At 39.9% G+C, this 23242-nt stretch overlaps 1 protein-coding gene across 1 annotated transcript in view; it reads right to left on the bottom strand.

Annotated features, from left to right (window-relative positions):
* The window catches only part of PTPN23 (protein tyrosine phosphatase non-receptor type 23), a 1983393-nt gene that overhangs the window by 74621 nt on the left and 1885530 nt on the right, over nucleotides 1-23242 (bottom strand). Inside the window, exon 24 of the mRNA XM_044066015.1 lies at nucleotides 18147-18260. Within this exon, the coding sequence (XP_043921950.1) occupies nucleotides 18147-18260 (114 nt within the window). The remainder of the gene's footprint in view (nucleotides 1-18146; nucleotides 18261-23242) is intronic.

The following is a 23242-nucleotide window of genomic DNA, read 5'->3' as shown; positions in this document are numbered from 1 at the left end:
GCTTAGAACTTTTTTTTTTTTAGCAGAAAAGCAGTAGCAAAAAAACTAGCGAGCGCACAGAACAACAAACTAAGGTAATAAGGTAGAAGACAGTTAAATAAGAGCAGTTGAGAGGGAGAGAACAGTATGTCCTTCCCAAGTGCTCTCTCTGTACACAGCAGAGGAGATGGGGCTGGTAGGAGTGTTTGAAATCAAAATACAATCTCACTGTACTCATTTGAGTGGGCAAATGAGATGGGCCCAAGAGGAGTGTCCAAAAACAAATTTACAGCAGGGGCGGGCAATTCCAAACCCACCAAGATTACCACCACCACCACAGAAACAGGGAGGGGGAGATAAACTAAATGCAGCAAGACAGAGACCACAACATTCAATGAAACAAATATCTAATTTTAAATAAACAAAGTGCAGAGAAAAGTATGCTTAAATCAGCTGAAAAATGACTACTTATGAACACCAGGCAAAAAGGAAGTAACTTCCTTCCAGCAATCAGACAATGTCATGAGGCTAGACTGAGATTCACGATGCTACATCCATCAGTTTTTAGTGTGTTTTTTCCTGGTGGGTAAAAGATATACATGGAAACAGAGCAAGTGCTGGAAGGGACATAAAGTTTGGTTAACAGAAAATAAAACAGCAATCTGCTGAAGGGAATTCAGTTTCTCAGTCTTCCACTAATAAAACTAGACCAGGGATAAAACTATGCTAGTGAAACCTTCCAACTATTACCAAAAAAAAAAAAAAAATGCTGACCAAAAGAATTTGGAGAACCTTGGGATTTAAACCAGATGATGACACTGAGAGAAGGTGAGATGGGGGGGGTGGGGTGTGGTGGAAGATAAAGTGAACTTTTTCTGATTTGAATAGTATATGATCTTTGTAAAATGTTGAAAAGAGTATAGCACAATTGTTCTAGTCTTGCATCTATGGGAGGATGCTTTAAATGTTTATAAACTGAACAATTAGTGGTTAAGAAAGTAATCAGCTAAATGCACAACACGCCAAGAGTTTCACTGTATACAGGAAAGAAAATTATATAAAAGTGTAAAATTAAACTGTGTGATCCTTCAGCTGCTGAGGTGAATCTGTTGATTTCAAAAATATCGAAGTATAAGAAACAGCTTATGTAAACACATAAGCAAACAAACTGCTACAGGGTTCTGAGTGTTGATGCTAAATAAGCTTAAAATGACAGGAAGTTAAGAAACTGAGACAAGCTTAGAAGACATTTGCAACAAGATGCACGATGCAAACATCTATTAGAAATTGACTTGACACTGTGTTGTAGGTGTCATTTTCGGCATCTCCTTAAGGAAGACAATTTATGTTAAACAGAAAAATGGCATGCACCTCACTGAAATGAGAAAATTAAAAAAAAGATGGAAAAGTGTCAAACTAAATTCAAACACTGTCCCAGTGACTGCAGCACACACACAAAAAAATATATTCCAGTAAATGTATTCAAGTAGTTTTCATTTCTAGGGAGGGAATTAACACTAACTTCAGAAAAAAACAGGATAAATCAAGTTAAAGCAGCATAAGTAACCTCAACCTTTGGGTACGTAATGCCTGTGTTAGAAGTCATAAACTATTTATTTATTTACATTTGTTGACCGGGAGAGTCTGACTGGATTAATGTCCATTTTCACCGGAGGCCCGGGGAGAAAAGCTCCAGCATACAATTAGTCATACAAACAAAAGATACAGTTAGTCAAACAAAGATACACTACTTATAAGACATGTTACTTGTCATATACAACAGAGTAGAAAAAATATGTTAGTTCGTAGCTTTAGTCATAACTAAATTTGTAGAGGACATGTTTTCCAAGTGACACTGTTTATTTATAAGACTGGAGGAAGTGGACACAAATTCCTGGGGGAGGAGAACATTCTATTGAGCTAAAACAACATGCCTTCAGGTGCTGCTTTTTAAAGTCAGGAGCTAGAGAGGGGTATGGGAAAGTGGGAGTCCAAGATCACCCAGGGTTAGCACAGACACATATCCAGTGGGATGTGAAATAAAGTTTGAGTTTTTTCTTGAATTTAACCAATGAGGATTCCTGAGTTAGATCTGGTGGCAAGTGGTTCCAGGTTTTGATAATGTTGTTGGGGAAGAGGGAGCTGCAGGATTTTGTAGTCTTGAGTAGTAGTTTTACAGTGGATCTGATTTCATTGCTGGAAAGGTTGTGTTTTTCTTTTCCATTTAAATTTTACGGGAGTCTGTGTGATTTCCATGTGCTAGACAGGAAGGGGTGTGTGCCTTATGAATTGCAATATGTGAATAAAAAGGTAACATGGAATTCTAACAGGGGTGAGTTGTTAATATGCATAACTTGCCAGATGGAATACTGCGTACAAAACAATGTCAGTCATTATAGGTGATAGTATAGCCATTCTAACATATAAACATTATTATCAATATTAAGAGGAAATGTAAATGACAAAGGGTAATGCCCTGCATTATGTGTAGTGTATAAGTAGCAATGCTACGTAAGATGCATTTGGATAGGAATGAACATGTGAACTTGATGAGGCATGAGTTTCAATGTGAATACTTAACAGAATATCAGGGACAAAGAAAACCTGGATTTTGCTGCTTACTTGGGAGGGACATGCTTCCTTACTGTTCTCTTGTAAACTGCTTTTCCAGTCTCTCTTCCCGATTAATTCTAAGCTCTTTGTTTCTTATAGTTGTCATGTAATATTTATGATCTAATTACCCCTTTTAAAAGCAGCTTATGTTCCAGGTTTGACTAAAAACTCCACCAACTCTCTTTGCCTATACTCTGATATTAATCTCTGGTAAGGAAGACAATTCTCTCTCTAGTTATTTGCTCCCAATACTATGGTTCATTTGTGAGCTTTCTCAAGTAAATTCCTGATCCCTCTTGCCTATTTTCTGCATATCTACTTGCAGTCAACCCTATTGGAAAAATCTCCTTTCCCCATTCCCATGATGGCTTAGTTCTAAGAATACTTTCTGCAACTTTATGCATATAACATTCTGTACAGTTGATATTATTCTCCTTATGAATCTCCACCTAAACTCCCATTCTCTCCATACTTCTTGAAACCCCCCTGCTTCATCATTATTTCTTTCCACTTTTAATTACAAATGTCTGCTTGTGTTATGTATATGAGCCTTAACTTTGCAGCTCTAACATATCTGTTCATGTCAGGTAATCTCCTAAAATACCTTGTTTAATGGGAGACTCAACATATCCCACTTAACTCTTGTACTGTTTCCTCCTAGATAAACTCCTTCAACTCTAATAATTATTGTCCATGAGTTCTCCTTTAGTTGATAAAAATATGCCTGAGATACACATATATAACTAAAGGGACTAAAAATATTTCACTGCTTGTATCTTACTATTCATATCCATAAACAAAAGATTCCAGTATCAATTTTTGTATTATCTTTTGTTTAGTATCTCCCCATATATCCTAGGCTTCCATAACAGAAGCCTTTTTAATCCATACTCCTAAATTCTTCATCTTATAGTGATACCATAAATATGGGTATTGTTGAACCAATTTGTAACTGGGTACACAATTTACGGCTAAAGTCCTTGTTTTACTTTCATTAATTTTACACCACAAAAGACTTGAAATGGTCTGAAAATATTCTACAACACTGAGATGCCCCTTCCTGGGTTTATTGAATACAAAATAAGATCATCTGCAATGAAAGCCAACATTTCTTGACTGCCATACCAATTATGATCATTGAATTTCTGAGTTCCTTATTTTCTTTGTCAATGGCTCTAAATACAATTCAAATAAAGGGGAAAGAGGACACCCCTGCCTGATTTCTCTGTTCAGGCACACCTTATCGGACAGGAACCCTACCACTTTAATTCTTACCTCTGATCCTTCATATATGCTTTTAATTAACCTCGTTATTCTAGGGTAAAAAACCCAGGAGCTCAGATGAATGATCACACCAAAAAGAACAAGTCCAAATAATAAAATATGTAATGCTAATGTTTTAATGACTGTGACGTTTTTATTGAACTATGCCATTTAATTGTACCTGTATAAATGTTGGTTTTATTGAGCTTTTATAGTCTGAAGAAGCAGTGTTATGGTACTGTGAAAGTGCTTACTATAATAAAGTGTCTGTGGATCTATTTATTTGTCTTTGTTTTGGTCTTACCTTTGATATATTTTATTATTTTAACCTTATTATTCTATCAGAGAATGCAAATGCTTCCATTTTCCTACTCGAAATACCAGCTTCCTCTGTCAAATGCTTTCTCTGCATCAAGACTCACCATCAACAGTGGTATTTTCTTACATTCTGGTTCCTTCTGGATCAGCATTGTTCTTTTAATATTGTTAAGTGGTTGCCTCCCCTTCATAAAATCATACTGATCCATATTTATCAATTGTGGCAATACCTTATACCTTTGCCATTCATTTAGTTAGTATAAGACAGTTTATAGTTATGGCTTAAAATTGAAATGGATCTATATGGAGCTAGTGCTGACAGGTCTTTACCCTCTTTGGGGAATACAACTAACACAGCTTTTTCCAAGATGATGGTGTTTACCCCCCTCTTTTTTAGAATAGCAGTAAACAAAATCTTTCAGATTGTTATCAGTTTCTTCCCTCCTAATTTACAAACCTCTACAGGAATACCATCTGTTCCAGGAGACTTTCCCTGCAGATTGATTACACATCACTGTTTTTGTTTCATCTATCTTAACTATTTATTGTTGAGCGTAACTAAGTCTTCCACAAATATTTCCATTTCTGCTTTTTATTGGTTTCCACATTCCTCTGCTTTATGCAAATCTTCATAACATTTCTGAAATATGTGTAATACCTCTGTAGGATCTCTGGTTATTTTTCTTGTTGTAGGTTCCCTAAGTTTGGTGACAACCTTTTTTTACTTTCTGTTGCCTACGTTGTTGTGCCAAAAGTTTTTGCGCTTTGGAAATGCTATCAAGAAATAGTTGCTTAACAGCAACCCTTCTAAACTCATGCATATTAATCTAAATACTCCCTTTGTTTTCTCTTTAGCACTCTGAAGTTGCTTCTCCTCCTTTTGTTCTGCAATATTCCCTTATTCTGCAATATTTCAACCTTTTTCAGACCCTCTAAGTAATTCTATTACCTTTTCCCAATCTCTCGTCCTATTTCTACCTTATATTAAACTCCATTTTTATTTTATCCTACTCATTTAACGTCTCTTATGAAAAATATCTTCCCTGATACTAATAATTATCAAATGATTTCCACTACCCATTCCTCAAATGCCTTTCTTTTCAACAATAAATAGGAAAACGGTACTGTCACATTTTAACTTCATTAGCCTGCATCTTTATCTTTGCTTTTATTGGTGCATGATCTGGAACAGTTATTGGATTTGTTAAAGGTTACAATTAAATACACATGCTCCTGTAAAATATAAATTCTATTCAGTCTGCCCATTTACTGTATCTTGGAGAATAATATGTAAACTCTGTCCGATTTCTTACTACTGAATTCACATCTTACATACCAGATATTCATATATATTTCTTCACACATTTTAATTTATTTTATTCTGAATTTGTTAACTGGGGTAGAACACTGATCCCACTGGGCCTATTTTGGTCTCAGCTTGGGGAAAACAGAATAGACACATGACATGTATATGGACAGAATTACCTAATGTGACATATATAAATTGAAGATCCTAGTTGGCTTGAGAGTATAAATGCAATAGATGAATGACATTATATAAAGAGTGAATGAAAAACACAGGATATACATGCATTAAATACAGACTGTCAGAGTTAGTATGTTGAAAGAATCACAATTAAAAATAGTAAGAGCAAGGTATGTAGGCAGAAGAAGGGAATGATGAGGTTAGGTTATATGACCAGAGAAAGGGAAGTTGCATTTTCCAAGAGTTTTGAAAAGTGCTTTTACTTATGATTGGAAAATGGGGTAAGAGGTACAATCTTTAGGAAAAGAAAGGATAGATTCCCATAGTTTGAGACCAAGGACTAAGAAATCATGGTCTGTGTGGTAAAGCCTAGTTTTGGCGGGTTTGGAGGAGAGGACATAAGTGGTTAAGATGTCTAAGGTTGTATACTACTGTCTCTTAATAGTCAGGAAGCTAGTGGAGGAAAGGTGTCATTCTTGAAAAGTTTAAATAGTTGAGAAGCAAGCAGAAAGTCGGCATAGTTTTACCCATTAGCCAGTTAGCTTTTTCAATGGTTTTGAAGTGGTGTTAATTTCTTGGGAAGTGAGTGGTGAACCTGCAAATGGCATTTGAAATGGACTAAACGGTGGATATATTTCTTTAAGAAGCAGCAGGAATTAGTGAAGATACTTTTAACTATGGCATTTCTACAGTGTCAGGATGGAAAGGGGGATATCCTATTAGCCCAGAATATAAATATATATATATATATATATATATATATATATATATATATATATATATATTTATTTATTTATTTATTTATTTAACATTTGTTAACCGTGAAAGTCTGACTTGGAACAAAGCCAATTTTCAGCGGAGGCCTGGGAGAAACTCTCCACATGCATGTCTTTGTAACGTGGGGGGAAACCGGAGCAGCCAGAGGAAACCCACACAACCGCAGGGAGAACATGCAGACTCCACACAGAAGGCACCGCAACTGAGAATCGAACCGGAGAAACTCTTGCTGTGAGGCAACAATGCTACCGCTGCACCACTGCACCATCCAGAATAGAGAGAGTTGATGTATGTATGTGTGTGTGTGTGTGTGTGTGTGTGTGTGTGTGTGTGTGTGTGTGTGTGTGTGTGTGTGTGTGTGTGTGTGTGTGTGTCTGCGTTGTCCAGGTGGAGTTGGAAATTTAGGAAGAGGGTCAACCAATCTCTTAGGTTTTTGAATGAAGTGACATTTTCAATAGTGTTACTAAGAGCATCAAGGATTTTTAGAGGCCTGGAGACAGAAGTGAGCTTTTGCCTACTACCAAAAAGCATTGCTTTCATTTTAGAGGAGGTTAGTAGTAATGGATAATCACTGACCCATTGAATAAGGGCATGAAAATCAGCCAGAAGTTCGAGAGAAGAGACAGAATGTCTATCATTTTTGATATACTTCCCTTTCTAGGTTGCCCTGATACACCCTCACTACTGCAAATCAAGTTCCAGTCCTCACCCATAAATAATATTCTCTGCTGAAACCTGATTACGTCTCACAATTTTTTCAAAGCTCCATAACAACAGGACAGTTTTTGGTGGAATACAAATACATGCTAGTGTAATCATTCTTTCTTGCTAACATTCCCTTACCACCACAAATCTGCCACTACTCTCTTTTACTCCTCTTCTATCCCTACCTGAACCCCTCTAGCAATCAGTGGTATTCTGTCCATTTTCCTTTGTCCCTAACATTCTGCTGAATGTCCATTCTGCAAACCTCTGTCAAATTCACATGCTTATTTTGATCCAAAATGTGTCTCCTGCAACATTATTTGCACCCTACATTTCTTAATATAATTCAATACGTTCTGATTTTTGTCTATACCTGTAAAGCCATTTACAGTCCAAGATAATAAGGACAGAGCAGCCACTATAAGAAAAAGATATTACTACCTTTGTTGTAGGACAGGTTGCCAAATGGCTCACAAACCGGATACACACTATCAAAGTGGGTGACTCCACATTAACCAGCAGGTTGCCACTGGGATCAGTGCTAGGCCCCCTACTTTTTGGTATATACTTCTCAGAAGTTCAGATCAAAACTAAATGGTTGTGGCTGACAAAGTTTGCAGATGCCTGCAAACTACATGCAATCACTGAATCCCCGAATGATGTCAGCATACTCTAGGATGGTCTCACACAGACCAATGACTTGTGTATTAATCATGGTCTCAAAATGAATGCAAAGAAATGCATCTTCATTCCCTTCAGCACAAACAATGTCCCTTCGCCCTATCAAATCAATATCAATATCCTAAGTACCCATGAAGTGGTAAGGGACCTGGGATCACAGGTTGACTGCGAACTTAACTTCGGCCACCACGTGCCTACCATTTTAAAGAAAGCTTTCCATGTAGCCACTCACTTGATTAGTAAAGGCATTGCTTTGACAGCAAAAAAAGTTATAACCCCCTATACTCGGTCCTTAACTGGCCCATAATTGAGTATAACACCCCATTCGGTATGTACCACACTAAGCACTACAGCAATTACAGAGACCTCAGAGGTTTCTAACAAAGAAGATCAAGGCTACCAGCATGTGCCTTAAATGGACCTACTAAAATCCTTGTCACTATACTCAGTATCATATAGACGTCTTAGGGGAGACTTGTGCCTAGCCTACAGAGCAACCAAAAACCCAATTGATATTTGGAGGAGATATCTTGAGGACTGTTGGATGGTGTGGAGAGCCGATGAAGTCTATTTACAGGAATTTGTTGACTATCTAAATCAGAAAAAATGGGGTATTGAGTTCAAGATTAATTGGCACAAATATGAGATCACTTTCTTGGATGTTTTGGTGAAACATACCCCTCTGGACACCTTGGGCACTGAGATATTTCGGAAATTCCCCCAATATAATACACTGTTACATGCTACGAGCTTCCACCCCCAACATGTCATCAGAAATATCCCCAAGTCTCAATTTCTCTGGGTTAAAAGAATTTGTTCCAGTCCCTCCAAATATAGTCATTATGAACAGGATCTCTCTACTAGATTCAAAGATCGGGGATACAGGGTTGGTGACATCTGTAGGGCTAGCTGGTCTGCCACCCAGCAGGGGAGATCTGGACTACTTAAGTATAGAGGAGATTGTTCTGACAATACAAATCAGGCCATATTAGTAATGACCTATAGTAAGAATACATATTCATTCATGAATATAATTTCCAGACATTGGAATATCCTGCAGGGTGAGGCTTCACTTGGAGAATTTTTAGGAGAGAAATGTTCATACTCCTTTCGGAAGGGTCGATCTCTGGGGTCCCTATTTAGTCATTATAAAAGATGGCAGGGGTTCAGGAGACCAATATGGGCCAGAGAATCATTACTGGTGAAAATTTGGTTGGTTGCAGTCCATGTGGCCATTGTTCTCATTGCCCCAGGGTGTTCAAGACGAAAAGCTTCAGCAGTAAGAACACACCTGTTGTATATGATCTAACTTTTTTTGGGAATTGTAGCACTAGTTGAGTGATCTATTTGGCCAGTTGTACATGCCCGGCCTTTTATGTTGGGCAAACATCGAGGCCTTTAAGATTGAGAATAAGTGAAAACATTAGTGATATAAAGAACCACAAACAGTCAAACGCCTTATACAAACATATTTGCAAACATAAAACTGGTACATTTAGATTTACCATTATTGACTGCATTTTGAACAAAACACAGGACAGGGCTGGTTTACATGAAATATTAAATTTGAAAGAAAAAAAGTGGATTGTCAAGCTAGGAGGGCTTTTTCCACCTGGCCTTAATGAGTATTTTGAATTAACTAATTAAGTGATGCCTTTTAAAACTACTGACCAATCAAAGTATGTATTTATACATCGTCTGCTGGTGGGGTATGTATGTTTTTGTTCACTGAGGAAGGCTGTGTAGCCAAAACCGGTCTGCAGTCTTATATGAATTAGTGATTTGATGTGTATTTTATAATACATTATTTTCCACACAGAGTTGTGCTGGTTCTTTTTTGTTTTTTGGGTTATGTTTTTGGGCCATTGCACTAGCCATACTTGCGGGTCCTTTACCGTCTGATTCTGCGACTTAAATAGACATGCTGGAGGGACAGATTTATCTCCCAGTGACTGTCATGTCTTTGGAACAGGCTACCAATTCATGTGAAACAGAGCACCTCTATGATACTGTTCAAGAGGAACCTGGATGAGAGGATGGGGCACTGTAAATTCTTACTAGGGATAGCGCCCACAACCCTCCTGGACATGGGCAGTCATCACTAAATGCAATCTTGGGTACTGACTAGTACCTCTACGGTATTACATTGGGTTGAAACAGCTAGGCTTAAAATGACCTCCGGGTCAATAACCTAGCAATCTCCTATGATCCTAAAACAGTTGTTTTGAATGTGCATTTCCAACTTTTGGCTTACACGCACACACTATTTGGCAGGCTGATATTTTAAGCAGTTGCTTCTTCTCATCTTTGCCTGAAACTATGTCACAGTTTTTCAAGACATTTTGCATAAATGAAGACACTCAGACAAAAAACAAAAATTTTCAGAACTCCCCCAAACTCCTATTAATTTACAACTAACACACAAAACTATAAACATTTTCAACAAGAACAGTTTATTCCTCCAGATAGGAGCTGTTGCCCTAAATTGACTGCTAAACCTACAGGTATTAGTTAACCAAAAATTAAGGGTACCTATGCTGAAGCAGGTTACAGTATGTGTTCCCACTTATAGTAAAAGCTGTCAGTTCTTTTATCTGTCCTCCCCTCAGGTGTGAAAAACTGCTTGCATGCTTTCAGCAATCATTAACTGTTAGCCTAAAAGCATACTGGCTACCTTTAAATAAAGTAAATTATGCATGGTTTTACTAAATGCATTAACATATGAAGAATGATGGGGAGGTTACTACTACTTATTCAATTCCCATGGTTAAAAAACAAAAATAGTGTCACCCGAACTTGAAAAACAAGTGAAAGAAAAAAAGGGCCTCACAAGCTGACCAGAAAGAAAGAAAGACTGCCCGTAAAACTCTAACTGCTTAAGTAAATGAGGTTATTGCACTCATGTCTGACTGGCACTCAGGATAGCAGCCTTTCATGTCACTTTGTCCTTGCTGTGGAACTCCTTGAAGCAGACAACAGAATTATCACTGGAAGGTCCAGTACTTCCAGTTGTTTCTGAAAGCTAAGTAATATCAGCATTGGCAGTGGTGACCTTAGAGTATCTGTAAAACAAAAATTGTTCATTCATTAAAGGATCTAAAATCCATTCTTCTACCATCTATGTTATTAAGTGATCACCCCCCCCCCCAAAAAAAAAAAATTGAAGTTTGCCAAGTTGTTGCACAACAGAAGGTCCAAAAATCTAAGATGCTCTGAAGAACACCACCCAACATAACAGATACAGCCACACCTTTTGGAGCCTTGACAACAAAGCCCATAAGGCAAGCACACTACCAAATACAGCAGTGTCAGCAGTCAAAGAGGTACAACACTCAACTTTGGTGCAGGTGGCTGTGGGTTCCATTCCCACACCAGGGGGATGGATTGCTGATCCTGAAGAGTAGCATAAGGGGGGGGGCTGCACTCCTGTGTGTGTCATCCTTTGGATGGGACGTTAAATCAAAACCCCATCTGTCTGAGTTGGTGCTAGCTCTGGCGAATGTAAAAGATCCGATGGCACCTATAATAATGAATAGAGGATGTTTTCCAAAACCATGGCCTAATTCCTCCAAGTAGTATAAATAACACCTTGGGTCTCGCATATAAAAGAGGCTACTAGCCTAGTGGGACTGACCTGGTAAACAAAGAATAAATGAAATAAAATAAATTAATTTTAATCATACAAGACTCCACTGTGGGACATATAAATGTTCTGCTTAGATGCTGAACAAGGAGAAAATCATGGAAAGTTGTCTATCACAGGCGAGGATCTGCCAAATCACACACAAAGTCAAGTCATTAGACCACAAGCACCAGTATAACTCAGCCATAGTCCATATGGGTGTAAATGACCTGAGACATACCTCACTGAACTATATGAAGAGAAATGTTATGGAGATCTTGGACTGTGTGACCCAGGCTGGTGGGTGCCTACCATTAAGCAGAATTCTACTTTCACCAAGAATGATGCCTCAATATGAAGAAAAGATGACTGACTTCAATAACTTGCTTAGTTTCCGGTGTCAATCAAAGGGGGGGGGGGGTACAATATTTATCAGGATGGGAGGATAAGATCAACAGACTACATTACTTTGCCAATGATGGTCTGAAACTTTTCCCACAAGGCTTTTGAATACTGGAAAAAACACTGTCCTCCCCCATAGCGCCTTTTTAAGGCAATGGCAAACTGTAACAAAACAAACCCAAGGGGATCTAAAGCTGGTACTGCTCAATGCTGGGACCTTAAACAAGTAACTCCACTTCCTCCAGGCTCTCCTCACCCTGGAGAATGTGGACATCTGTGCTGTTACTGAGATATGGTTTAAAGCTGGGGAAAGCACGCTGGCAGTGCAGGGCTAAAACGTCTTCCACACATTCAGGTCAGCAACTGCACAGGCAGGGACCAAAGGTGGAAGTATCTCAATCTATATCAACAATAAACTCGCCTCAAGACTAGTCAAACAGGACGATGTGCTTGAACTTCTCCATGCCCAGATTTCCACAGACAAAGTCCCATATCATATTCTTGCAAGATACAGGTCACCATCTACAACCTAAGAAATCCATAACTTCTACTTAGGACTTACTGGAGGCCCTCACCCTTTAACCTACCATATTCATGGGAGACCTCAACAACCCACTATAAACTGGGATACTTTCATGGCCTCATACCCAAAGCTTTTTTGATTTTGTAAACACAAACACCTTGGACCAGACAGTCCATATGCCAATTAGGGGTGCAAACATACTTGACTTGGTACTCACAAACATGGGGGGAATGCTGTACCTGCCAATGTAGTGCCCTCTATGGTAGTCAGACCTCAAGGCTGTCTACTTCATAATAAAAATCAATTTTGTGGCCTGTAACACTTAGGAACTATTCTAAGGCAAACTTCCTACTACTAAGTGATGACCTGTCAAAATTTTCAAGCGACTCCCACCACCACCCTGAGATCACAGCTGCCTGTGTAGAACTGTTCACAAAAATCCTGTACAGTCATATCAATAAATGTGTAGCGACAGCTGTGCCTACCAAAAATAAGCCCAGATCTAACCCAAAAACAACCATGCTGGTGGAATCCAAACATAAACAGGCTGTATAATAAAAGAAAAAGATCACATCCAAGATTAGGAAGTGTTACATCCAGCATCATAAAAACACTCCCAGCAATCTAAACAAACTAAGGGCAATTTAAGTCTACTAAAGCCAAATTTGATGTAAAGATAGTCTCCCACTGGACAACCACAAGGTTTTCTCTACCTCAACTGCAGCACAGAGAGGTGGGCATAACTGACTGTAAATGGAGCCACCTACATGGATCCAGAAGATGTAGAAAATCTCCCCTCACCTACCCCCCACCGGGAAATGACAAACAACACTCCTCCCCCTGAAGTATCAATAAGAAGCAGAGCTTAGATGAGCTTTCTAAGGCCAAAACATTGCATCAATGGACCCTGGTAATATCCCATGATGCCTCCTAAACAGCTGAAACATGACGTATCAGGACCACTAGGGCCACTGTTGAACCACAGCTTCCAGACAGGCTTTGTGACATGTGAACAGAGAACTGCAGTAATCTATTCACCCTAGACATGAAGCGCATCATCAACAGACCCAGAGAACTACAGGCCCATAAACTCTAAGTAGTCTCATATGCAAAGCCATGGCTAAAATTATTATTGAAATGATTAATAAGAACATAGAATACCTTCCAACACTGGCTCGAACCCAGTCTGGTTTTGTCAAGGGAAGACCATGTCTACTCATCCTGGAGGACTTCTCTGAGAAGGTCACAAAAGCAATGGATGAGGGCACAATGGTATATACTGTATACCTTGATTTGATATAATACTCCACTCAAGAATTGTAAGCATACTGACAGATAAAGGCATAAACTGCTATTTAAGCGCTGGGTACCCACCTGACTCTCAGACAGGATAGGGAGGTCACTTCCACAATGAGGTTGGTCATTTGTGGAGCCCCTCAGGGCTCTTTGCTGGGTCCACTCCTTTTTGGCATTTACTTCTTGGAAGTCAAGGCCAATGCCAAGGGCCTCTGGCTGACCCAGTTTATAGAAAACAGTAAACTTGGAGCAGTCACAGAATCCTCCCAAGACACTATAGCATCTTACAGGAAGGACTAACACAGACAAATGACTGGTGCCAAAGCCAAGGCTTAAAACTCAATACTAAGAAATGCATAGTAGCACCCTTTGGGAAGTCAGTAACCCTAAGAAATTACCTCATCAATAACACACCGCTGAGACTAGAATCAGTAGTCTGGGAACATATTTAGACAGTAACCTGGCTTTTGACCAACATGTGTCTAAGGTAGCAAGGAAATCATTCCATGCTACCCAACTTATAAGCAAGGACACAGCATCTAGGTCCATGGAAGTAATCGTTCCACGGTATTTGGCCCTCATCAGGCTGACCAATGAGCACAATCTGACCAGGCACATACAACTGGAACATCCACAGAGGTTCCTCACAAAAAGAATACAGACAAAAAATGATTGTTTTCAATAATTAGCTTAGTTTCTGGTGTCACTCCAGGGGGATCCAGTATCTGACATCCTGGCAAGACATGGTCGACAGACCATGCTGCTTAACCACAGATGGCCCTCACCTGTCTCTTCAAGGTTTTCGCATACTGGCAAAGATGCCTGCCTCCTCCATAGTGCCCTTTTTTAAGCAAAGTCAAAACAACAACATTTCTGACATAAAGAAATCCACTAGAGACAAACTCAAGGTCATGCTGCTTAATGCTAGCAGCCTAAACAGAAACTGCACTCCCTGGAAGCACTCCTCACCTTGAAAGATTCTGATGTCTGTGCAGTCACTGAGACTTGGTTCAAGGCCGCAGAGAGCACCCCAGCCATACAAGGCTACAATGCCTTTCACACATTCAGAACTCAAAATGAGCATGAAAGAACCAACGGTGGATGTGTATCTATCTTCACTAAATCCAAATACACATCGAAACTGGTAAAACAGTACGACTCTCTTGAACTAATCCAGGTCAAATTATTAAAGGTAAAACACCCTACCAGATCATCGCTAGCTATAAGTCCCCCACCATGAACCAGGAGAGGCACACTGCCTACTTGGACTTGTTAGACTCACTCAGTATACAGCCAAAACCTTGGTGATGGGAGATTTCAACTACCCTTCCATCAACTGGGTGACTTACACAAGCAAAAACACAATCACTTTGAGGTTCCTGGATTTTGTTAATTCAAATGCCCTGGAACAGGTGGTCAGCACCCCCACAAGGGGCTCAAATGTCCTAGACCTACTGCTCACCAACATGGGGGGGGGTCACTGCACTACATCCCATGTGTTGCCCTCTCTGGTAAGACAGACCATAAATCAAGTCTCACCTGAAGTAAAGATCAGACCTGACACTACAACAGGAGCAAAGGAAAAACCTGAAAAATTTCTCCAAAGCGAACTATAGCCTACTAAGCGATGGTATAAAAAGTTTCAAAGCCCCTGCTAACACAGCCAATAATAACTACAATACAGAAAAATATATAAATGCCCTATATAGCCACTTAAACAAATGTATTGACTGAGCTTACCTGACAGGACTAAAACCAGGTCCCCCTAAAAAGCAGGCCACCCTGGTGGACTGCATGTATAAATAAATTATATAACAAAAGAAAGAAATGGATATCCAAGAACAAGGGGGAACTTACTCAACAGAGGAAGAATACCCTCCACAACTTTAAAAAGCAAATCAGGCATTTTGTAAAGTCCTCGAAGGCTAGTTACGAGACTAAATTAGCATCCCTAGCTAAAGACAACCATAAGGCATTATTCAGATATATTCAAAACCTAAAAGGAAATGCCCAGCTGTGTGCTGAACTTATAGTGGATGGTACCACTCATACTGAACTTGAGGAAATTGCCAAGTTGCTAGCGAGACATATTTGGCAATAACTTCACTCCCCTGTCCCCATCAGCCATACCCTAAAGCATTCCTGACACCAGTCCTTTACTGAGTATCTCCAAAGAACAGATCATACAAGTACTCTCCAAAGCCAAAACACAGCCTCTATGGGACTACATAAAATCCCAGGTAGCTTACTAAACAATCTAAAACAAGACCTAGCAGAACCACTTGGCATTCTATTTAACCATGGCCTGAGCACTGGCTTTGGTCTGGCAGACTGGAGAACAGCAACAATAATCCCCTTGCACAAAGGGGGTCCCATTAACTGACCCAGGAAACTATTAATCCGTAAGCCTAACCAACTCTTATCTGGAAGGCATGGAAAAAATCATCACGGACCTTATCAACAAGAACACAGGCGATCTTCAAACTCTTGACCCGACCCAGTTTGGTTTCGTCAAAGGTAGATCTTGCATACTAAACCTAATGGACTGCTCAGAGAATGTCACCAAAGCCCTGGTTGATGGCAAAGCAGTACATACCTCCTATCTTGATTGAGCCAAGGCTTTTGACACAATCCCCCACTCAGGGATCACTGAAAAACTCTCCCAGCTGGGGATTAACCCATGTTACCATGGGTAAGCCAACTGGCTCACCAACAGAATGCACATTGTCAAAGTTGGGGAGTCCACTTCCACCAGTAGACCAGCTACCAGTGGGGTAGCACAAGGATCTGTTCTGGGCCCTCTACAGTTTAGAATCTATTTCTCCAAAGTCTAGGCAAAAGTAGATGGCCTGTGGCTTACCACGTATTCCAGATGACTGTAAAATGGGTGCAATCACTGAGTCACCCAGCAATGTAAACGTATTACAGAAGGAGCTGACAAAGACAAATGATTTGTGCCAAAGTCATGAACTGAAACTAAACACAAAAAAATGCCTCACTATCCCCTTTGGCAAAGTAGCAGCCCCTTTTAATTGGAGGTTATCTTGTACTTGACTCTTATCAGACCACTAATTGAGTACAATGCTCCCTTCTGTATGTATCTCATCTGACACCTGCAGCAACTGGAGAGACCACAGAGGTTTCTAAGAGACTCCAGGGCCTCCAAAATGTGACTTACAAGAAAAGACTGAAAGCCTTGTCACTGTACTCTGTATCATAGAAAGTGCTGAGCGGCAACCTGTGCCTGGCCTACAGAACAGTCTCTCACTCTGCCCTAATGGAAATGCTGCACATCTGCAAATCAAATGGGACAAGGGTCACTTGCTCCAGGAATCTCAACCTAGCCTGTGACAGTAACAAAACATGTTGGAGAGAGAGATCTACGTCCCAGAGATTGTCACTCCTCTGGAATAAGCTCCCACTTCATGTGAAGTAGAGCTCCTGAATGACCCTATTTAAGAGCAACCTTGACAAATGGATGAGTGACCGTAAATTCACCTCGGGGGTGGCACCTATGTCCCTCATGGACAGGGGTAGTCAGTGCTGATCATAGAATTGCTAACAAAGACCATCTAACTATAGCTAATTAGGGTATATGGGGTTTTTACAGGACTAGGCTTGTAAAGGTCCTAGGGCTATTAGCCTAGTAACCTCCTATGAACCTAAACAGCATGTCCTATATGCAGATCACCTCAAAGTCCTATCTCTATACTCTGTTTCCTACAGACTACTGACAGGCAATCTACGCCTGGCACACAAGGCATCCTTGGACCCCACTCTGACCTTTTGCATATCCACAAAATGAAAACAGAATTACATGATCTAGGGATTTAAACTTTGCTTGCAACATAAACAGGACATGTTGGAGGGACAGGTATATGTCTCAGAGAGTTCCCCTTCTCTGGAACAGGCTTCCCATCCATGTGAAGCAGAAGTCTTCCCCTAAACCCTTTCAAGAGAAACCTGGAACAGTGAATGGGAAATTGGAAATACATCCTGGGTTCAGCACCAATCTCTCTAACGGATAAAGGTCGTCTGTAAAACTTACCCTAGCTGACACATACCTCTTAAAATAACCTCTAAGGCACACAAACTTGTGGAATACAACTGGAATGTTCGGCTACGCTTATAAAGGTCCCAGTGGTCATTAACCTAGTATACACTTATGGACCTATAAACAGAAGAATTCCCCACAGTAAGGTACAACATACGCTAGGAAAAAGGATACTCTAACACTAGAAACAATTTATTCTTTAGTCTCATTTGACCATAGAGCCAAAGATAGTACTAGACATATCAAAAAGGTCCCATACATCTTATCACAGACACAGATTTGTGTCATGAATCATTAAAGGTTATTCTCAGATGATTCTTTATTTGAATACACTACAGTTGCATAAGTTCAGTACTTATAACACAAAGCACACTTTAAAACATTTATTCACAATAATGAAAAAATACAATACACACAAAAGGAGTACCTTTTGAGCTGTGCTACTAGATGGTCTGGTAGAAAAAGGAACACTGACACCATGCCGTTGGAGGACCTGTTCCACATGCTTCAGTATGGCTTCATAACTGTACTTCAGGTGTAGCTGAAAAAAAGGACTAAAATTAGGGAATGTGTGCGCCTTTTCTAGTAAAAAAAAATAAAATAAATATATATATATATATATATATATATATATATATACACACACACACACACACACACACACACACACACACACAGCTTCACTGTTTTAAACAGGCTTTCATACTGTTGAGTTTGTCTGCAACCATTTGAGTATGTGCCAAAAAAAAAAACAATGTAACCCCAGTGGCAATCTAGGCAAAAACGTGCAGCAACAACATTCTTTGATGGATCAGCTATGCTAGGAATTATGAATAAAGCCCTAACTAAGACCCAGGTGACCACAGTTAAATTAGTGGCTCAAGAAACCTTTGCTGGCATGAGGTGGGGGGGGACTGCAGCTCACCTCAATACAGGGGTAGACAAAGGTGCATGCATAACCACAATTATGATGGTAGAGTCCCTGCTGAAGACCAGGTATGGCCACCGGTGGATATATATATACACTCCTAGCGGACTCAATCAGTATCTCAACCCAGAGGAATGAACACACCAAATGAGAGGACTGATGGTTGAAGGAGGATCCATGTAAAAAATGTATTGACAGCCACAGAAAGAACATGTGTGGCATTAAACAGTCTACTAGAAATCCAACAAAATAGAACAGGTGCCTATTTTGCACTATGACTACCTACAAGTCAGTGTTTTCAGTTACTGTTGATGGGGTCTATATTAGAACACAGAATAGTCTAAATGTTGAAGGGCCTAAAGGTCAAAAATGCCAGACCTCAAACTCGGTATTGTGGTGGGCTGCGCCTCCCACACCCCCCTTCTAATTATATATACCAACTCCGAGATCGCACTACAGTGAGGAAAGTTCAAATATTCCGATCTTCACTGTACCATGATCTCACTAATACAGTTTGCTGAACAGCACTTTCGCTGTAAAATGCCATTCGATGAACTGACTCTTCGATCAAGTAATATAGACCCGTGTTGATGACCGACATTTCTTGCTGCAAGGGTAAAATAGCACCAGCTGGCATTAATGAATGCTAGCATATTAGAAAAGTACAGCTGTACAGGTTACCATAAATGCAGATGTTCAAATAGATTCAGTGCTGCAGTCCTTATTTTTGACATTACTGACAGCAAGTACCTCAGTTGGTTGGTCCAACTTCCAGAGCTTTACCTTCTCCCAGGGCTTTAAGCCCTCACCCCCAGGATACAAGGACAGCAGTGGTGTAAGAGATATGCTGACTGATGCCATCTACAGTTCTTGTCTTAGCACTAAAGTCCCAGTGGACTAGAAGGTAAGCACTTTATGTAGCCCAGGTCTTCCTCAGACATCCACAATCTCCATAAAGCAGATAAAAATAAAAGGAGGAGGGGATCCTGGTAGGGAAGTGAGAGGAAATGAAAAGGTAAAGGATGCACCCCAATCCACATTGACAAGTAAAGAAAACAGGTGAAGGTGGAGATATAAAAAAAAAAAAAAAAAAAAAGAAGAGGTAGATGGGTGGGAGGCTGGACTGCAATACTGAATCCATTTTAACATCCCTATTAAGTTCCTAAGACAACTGTGCTATGCTCATAGTACTCACTGTTGGGATTCTTTACTTTAGGGAAGGCTCCCAGCACATATTGAAACAGGGAGGATGGAAGAATAAGAACAAGAGACAACATTTTGCAGGACAGCAGAGGTGAATCATGCCATGGCCCTGGGGGGTATCCCTAAGTTGTAGTGTCTAGAAAAAGTATGAGCAGAAGTCCAAGTTGCTGCTTCAAGTACAGCCTGAGTGATTACCGCTTCTAAGGAATGCTGTGGTGACAGCAATGGTTCTAATGGAGTGGGCTCTAATATGTTCTTATATTGTACTTTTTGGTCATAAAGCTAATAGCAAACCAGTCAGCAAGCCATTTAGAAAGGGCCTGTTTACTTGTTTCCGCATTTTGCAAAGGAGACAAAATGTATAAAATCCAAACTTCACACAGCAGAAACAGGCTATAAGAAACCACCATGTCATAAAACCAAAGGGTAATTTTATTTCGATAAGCGCTTTCACAAACACTGTTGCTTCATCAGATCTTAGCACACCATGAAATACTCCATGTTTATTTCTTCCTCTTAAATCTAATCATCCAATAGGAACAATGTGCATTTCTATGTCGCTAAGCAACACATCACTTCCCTGTTAACTACATAGTGACCAAATTCTAGAAGCAGCATGACTACACTCTAAGCAATATTTCAAAAAACGTATACATATAAAATACAGGAAAACACTTTATAATAATCTATAAAAAATAAAATGTTACACCCAAACTACATATAGAACAACTAAAAATACACAAAACTATATTATATGCATATCCAGTACAATTATCTTTTCAACCTCTGTGCTTCTAAAGTGGGTTTAATCGAAATGTGGTCATTCAACCCTAGCCTCGAATGTGCCCTCAGCCTCAGAATCTGTTCTACTGTTCTTGCAGGAGACAAATAGTTGATCAGTCTTTGAGTTCTTTACTCTTATGAAAATAAAATCTCAGCTGTCTATGCATGTCAAGAGAATGAAGGGTCCTTTCTCCTCTGGTATAATGGTCTGGAAAGAAAAATGGCAGGGGAATGATTTGTTAAGAGACCGCTCAGAAACCACTTTAGGCATGAAAAATGGGTTACTATGAATAAAAACCCTATCCTACTGGAACAATTGGAAAGGCTCTTTGCACATCATAGCCTGGAGCTCAGAGACTCTTGTAGCAAAAATAATAACCACCAGAAAATGTGTCTTCCAAGACAGAAATAGGAGAGGAGCTGAAGCAGCTGGTTCAAACAGAGCCAGCTCAATTATTCTATAACAGAGTTAAGATCCCCTGTTGGATCAACCTTTTTTTTTTTTGTGGTTGAAGATGGAGGACCCCTGTATGAACTGTTTAACACTGGAGTACAAGGGTGGGTTCATAGTTAGACAGCCCAAAATTGAGGAAGCATTGACAGTTAACATAAGCTAAGCCAAATTTGTAAAGGTCTGACAGATATACAGTACTAAAGTCGTTTTTGCATTATTTACTTCTAGTTTCCTGGAGTAGCACCAGACAGAAAATCTTTTTCATTTAGCTAGTAAGATTCCATGCAGAATAATGTTCAGGAGGAGGAGGTAAGGTTTAAGGCAAAGCAGGAATTGAGCAATTTATGCAATGCGGGAGTGAATGACAACTGTTAAAAAGAAACATACGTATACTTTATGAAAATAAGAAAAATGTTACTTTTTTTTCTTTTCCATTAATATATGTGTACTTATGTCACTGCTTAAAATGTGACTTAATGATGTTTTTAAAAAGGGTAAAGGAGGGAATGCATAAAGAAACAGACCTGCCCACTTCAGGAAAAATGCATCAAATCTCCAGACTCCTCAAGTTGCTGCCCTGCAGCAGAACTACCTCAGCTGCCTGTTCAGAGGACTAGCAAATGGGTCTATTTCTATTACATCCCACATCCTGGCCAGATCCAAAAATACATCTCTTGGCCAGCATCCATTTGTGGGGGGGGGGTCTACTTAAGACTTGCTCAGCCTGTTTGCCAGAACATTTTGTTGAGATGGGATTCTCTTGAGCTATTCCCAGGCTTGCAAACCAGCTTGCATAAAATGTTTATGTACTACATCACTGTGGTGCTGTCTGTTATTTGGATGACTGCTTCCATGAAAAGGTGTCTGAAGGTCTTGACAAACTGGAATGGCCACCATCACCTCTTTCAAGTTTGTGTTTTTTTCCATTATCTTACCATTATGTGCCCCCTGAGCCTGGAATGTTCCCATGTGTCCTACTACCTAGGATCAAGGAATCTAGTGAGAGGGTAATTGGGTAGAGTGCTTTGAAGGGTATCTTGTGGTTTGGCTGGATCGTTAGAACACAGAAGGTTGCCAAGGAGAAGCTGGGCAGTGGTCTCTAGGGAATGAATATGTTGACACTATCTGTTTCTTAAGTACCATTGAAGCTTCCTCATGTTTAGGCAGACAAGTGACACCATTAAGATGAAGTATACCATGTGACTCAGTCTGAGGAACTCCCTCAATGGTAATGAAAAGACTGGGTCTACGGGCCTTAACTTCCTCTACACAGCATTTCAAGGACTTTCCCAAACATGGGGTCATCAAAAGGGGAGGTGAAGATTCCTCTACATCAGTTGCATTTGTATCGGGACTTGGGAGACTCAAAAAGGGAGTCTATATGCTTCCTTTTGTACAAGCACTTCTTTGGGACACTCTGATAGAAGGAATCAAAGAAGAAAAAAAACTATACTGGAACAAACTGTCAATTCTACATTTGGGCCTCTATTCATTGGTCTTTCCTGCAAGAAGGCTGAGAGGTTAAGGAGCCAGAAGAATTGGTGCCTGTTGCTGAGGTTGTTGTCAACAGTGGCTCTTGTGAATGTTTACTCAACAGAATGTGCTGTGTCAATCTTTTGTTCAGATGCTTCAGTGTGGATGCAGAGGATCCCTGGCCAAATCCAGAAAATGGAAATCATTAAAGGTGTTGACAATGTCAATGCAAATCCTCCTTTCACTGGTGTTAGCATAGGTGTGCTCCACACTACCAAACTCAGTCCAAGTGACCTTGTGTCCTAAGGGTCAAACTCGCATAATGTTGATTTTATGAACAGCTCATAGAGTTATACAGCAGAAGTCAGGATTGTTGCCTTGATGTCAACATTCCTGACCCTAAAAAATGGATGGCGCAAACAAGTTGTTGCAAATGTAACACACATTGATGCCCCCCCCCCCCCCAATCACTGTAGATAATGTTGATAAATCATTGCTGATGAAGGCTCCTGCAGCAAAAAAAAAAAAAAATCACTGGCTTCATATCTACTGGCTTCAGACTAGGAACTGGTGAGAAGGCTATGAGAATGTAAGAGACAGTAGAAGTCTCTCTAGCTACCCTACAACCACAAGAGGAAAAATTACACCCATCTCTATCCTGACCCTAACTGAAGCTCTCTTC

This window comes from Protopterus annectens, chromosome 3.part0, assembly GCF_019279795.1.
Source record: "Protopterus annectens isolate FY-2018-M chromosome 3.part0, PAN1.0, whole genome shotgun sequence".
Classification (NCBI taxonomy): domain Eukaryota; kingdom Metazoa; phylum Chordata; order Ceratodontiformes; family Protopteridae; genus Protopterus; species Protopterus annectens.
Note: the sequence above shows the minus strand (reverse complement) of the source record. Positions and strands in the feature narration are given on the sequence as shown.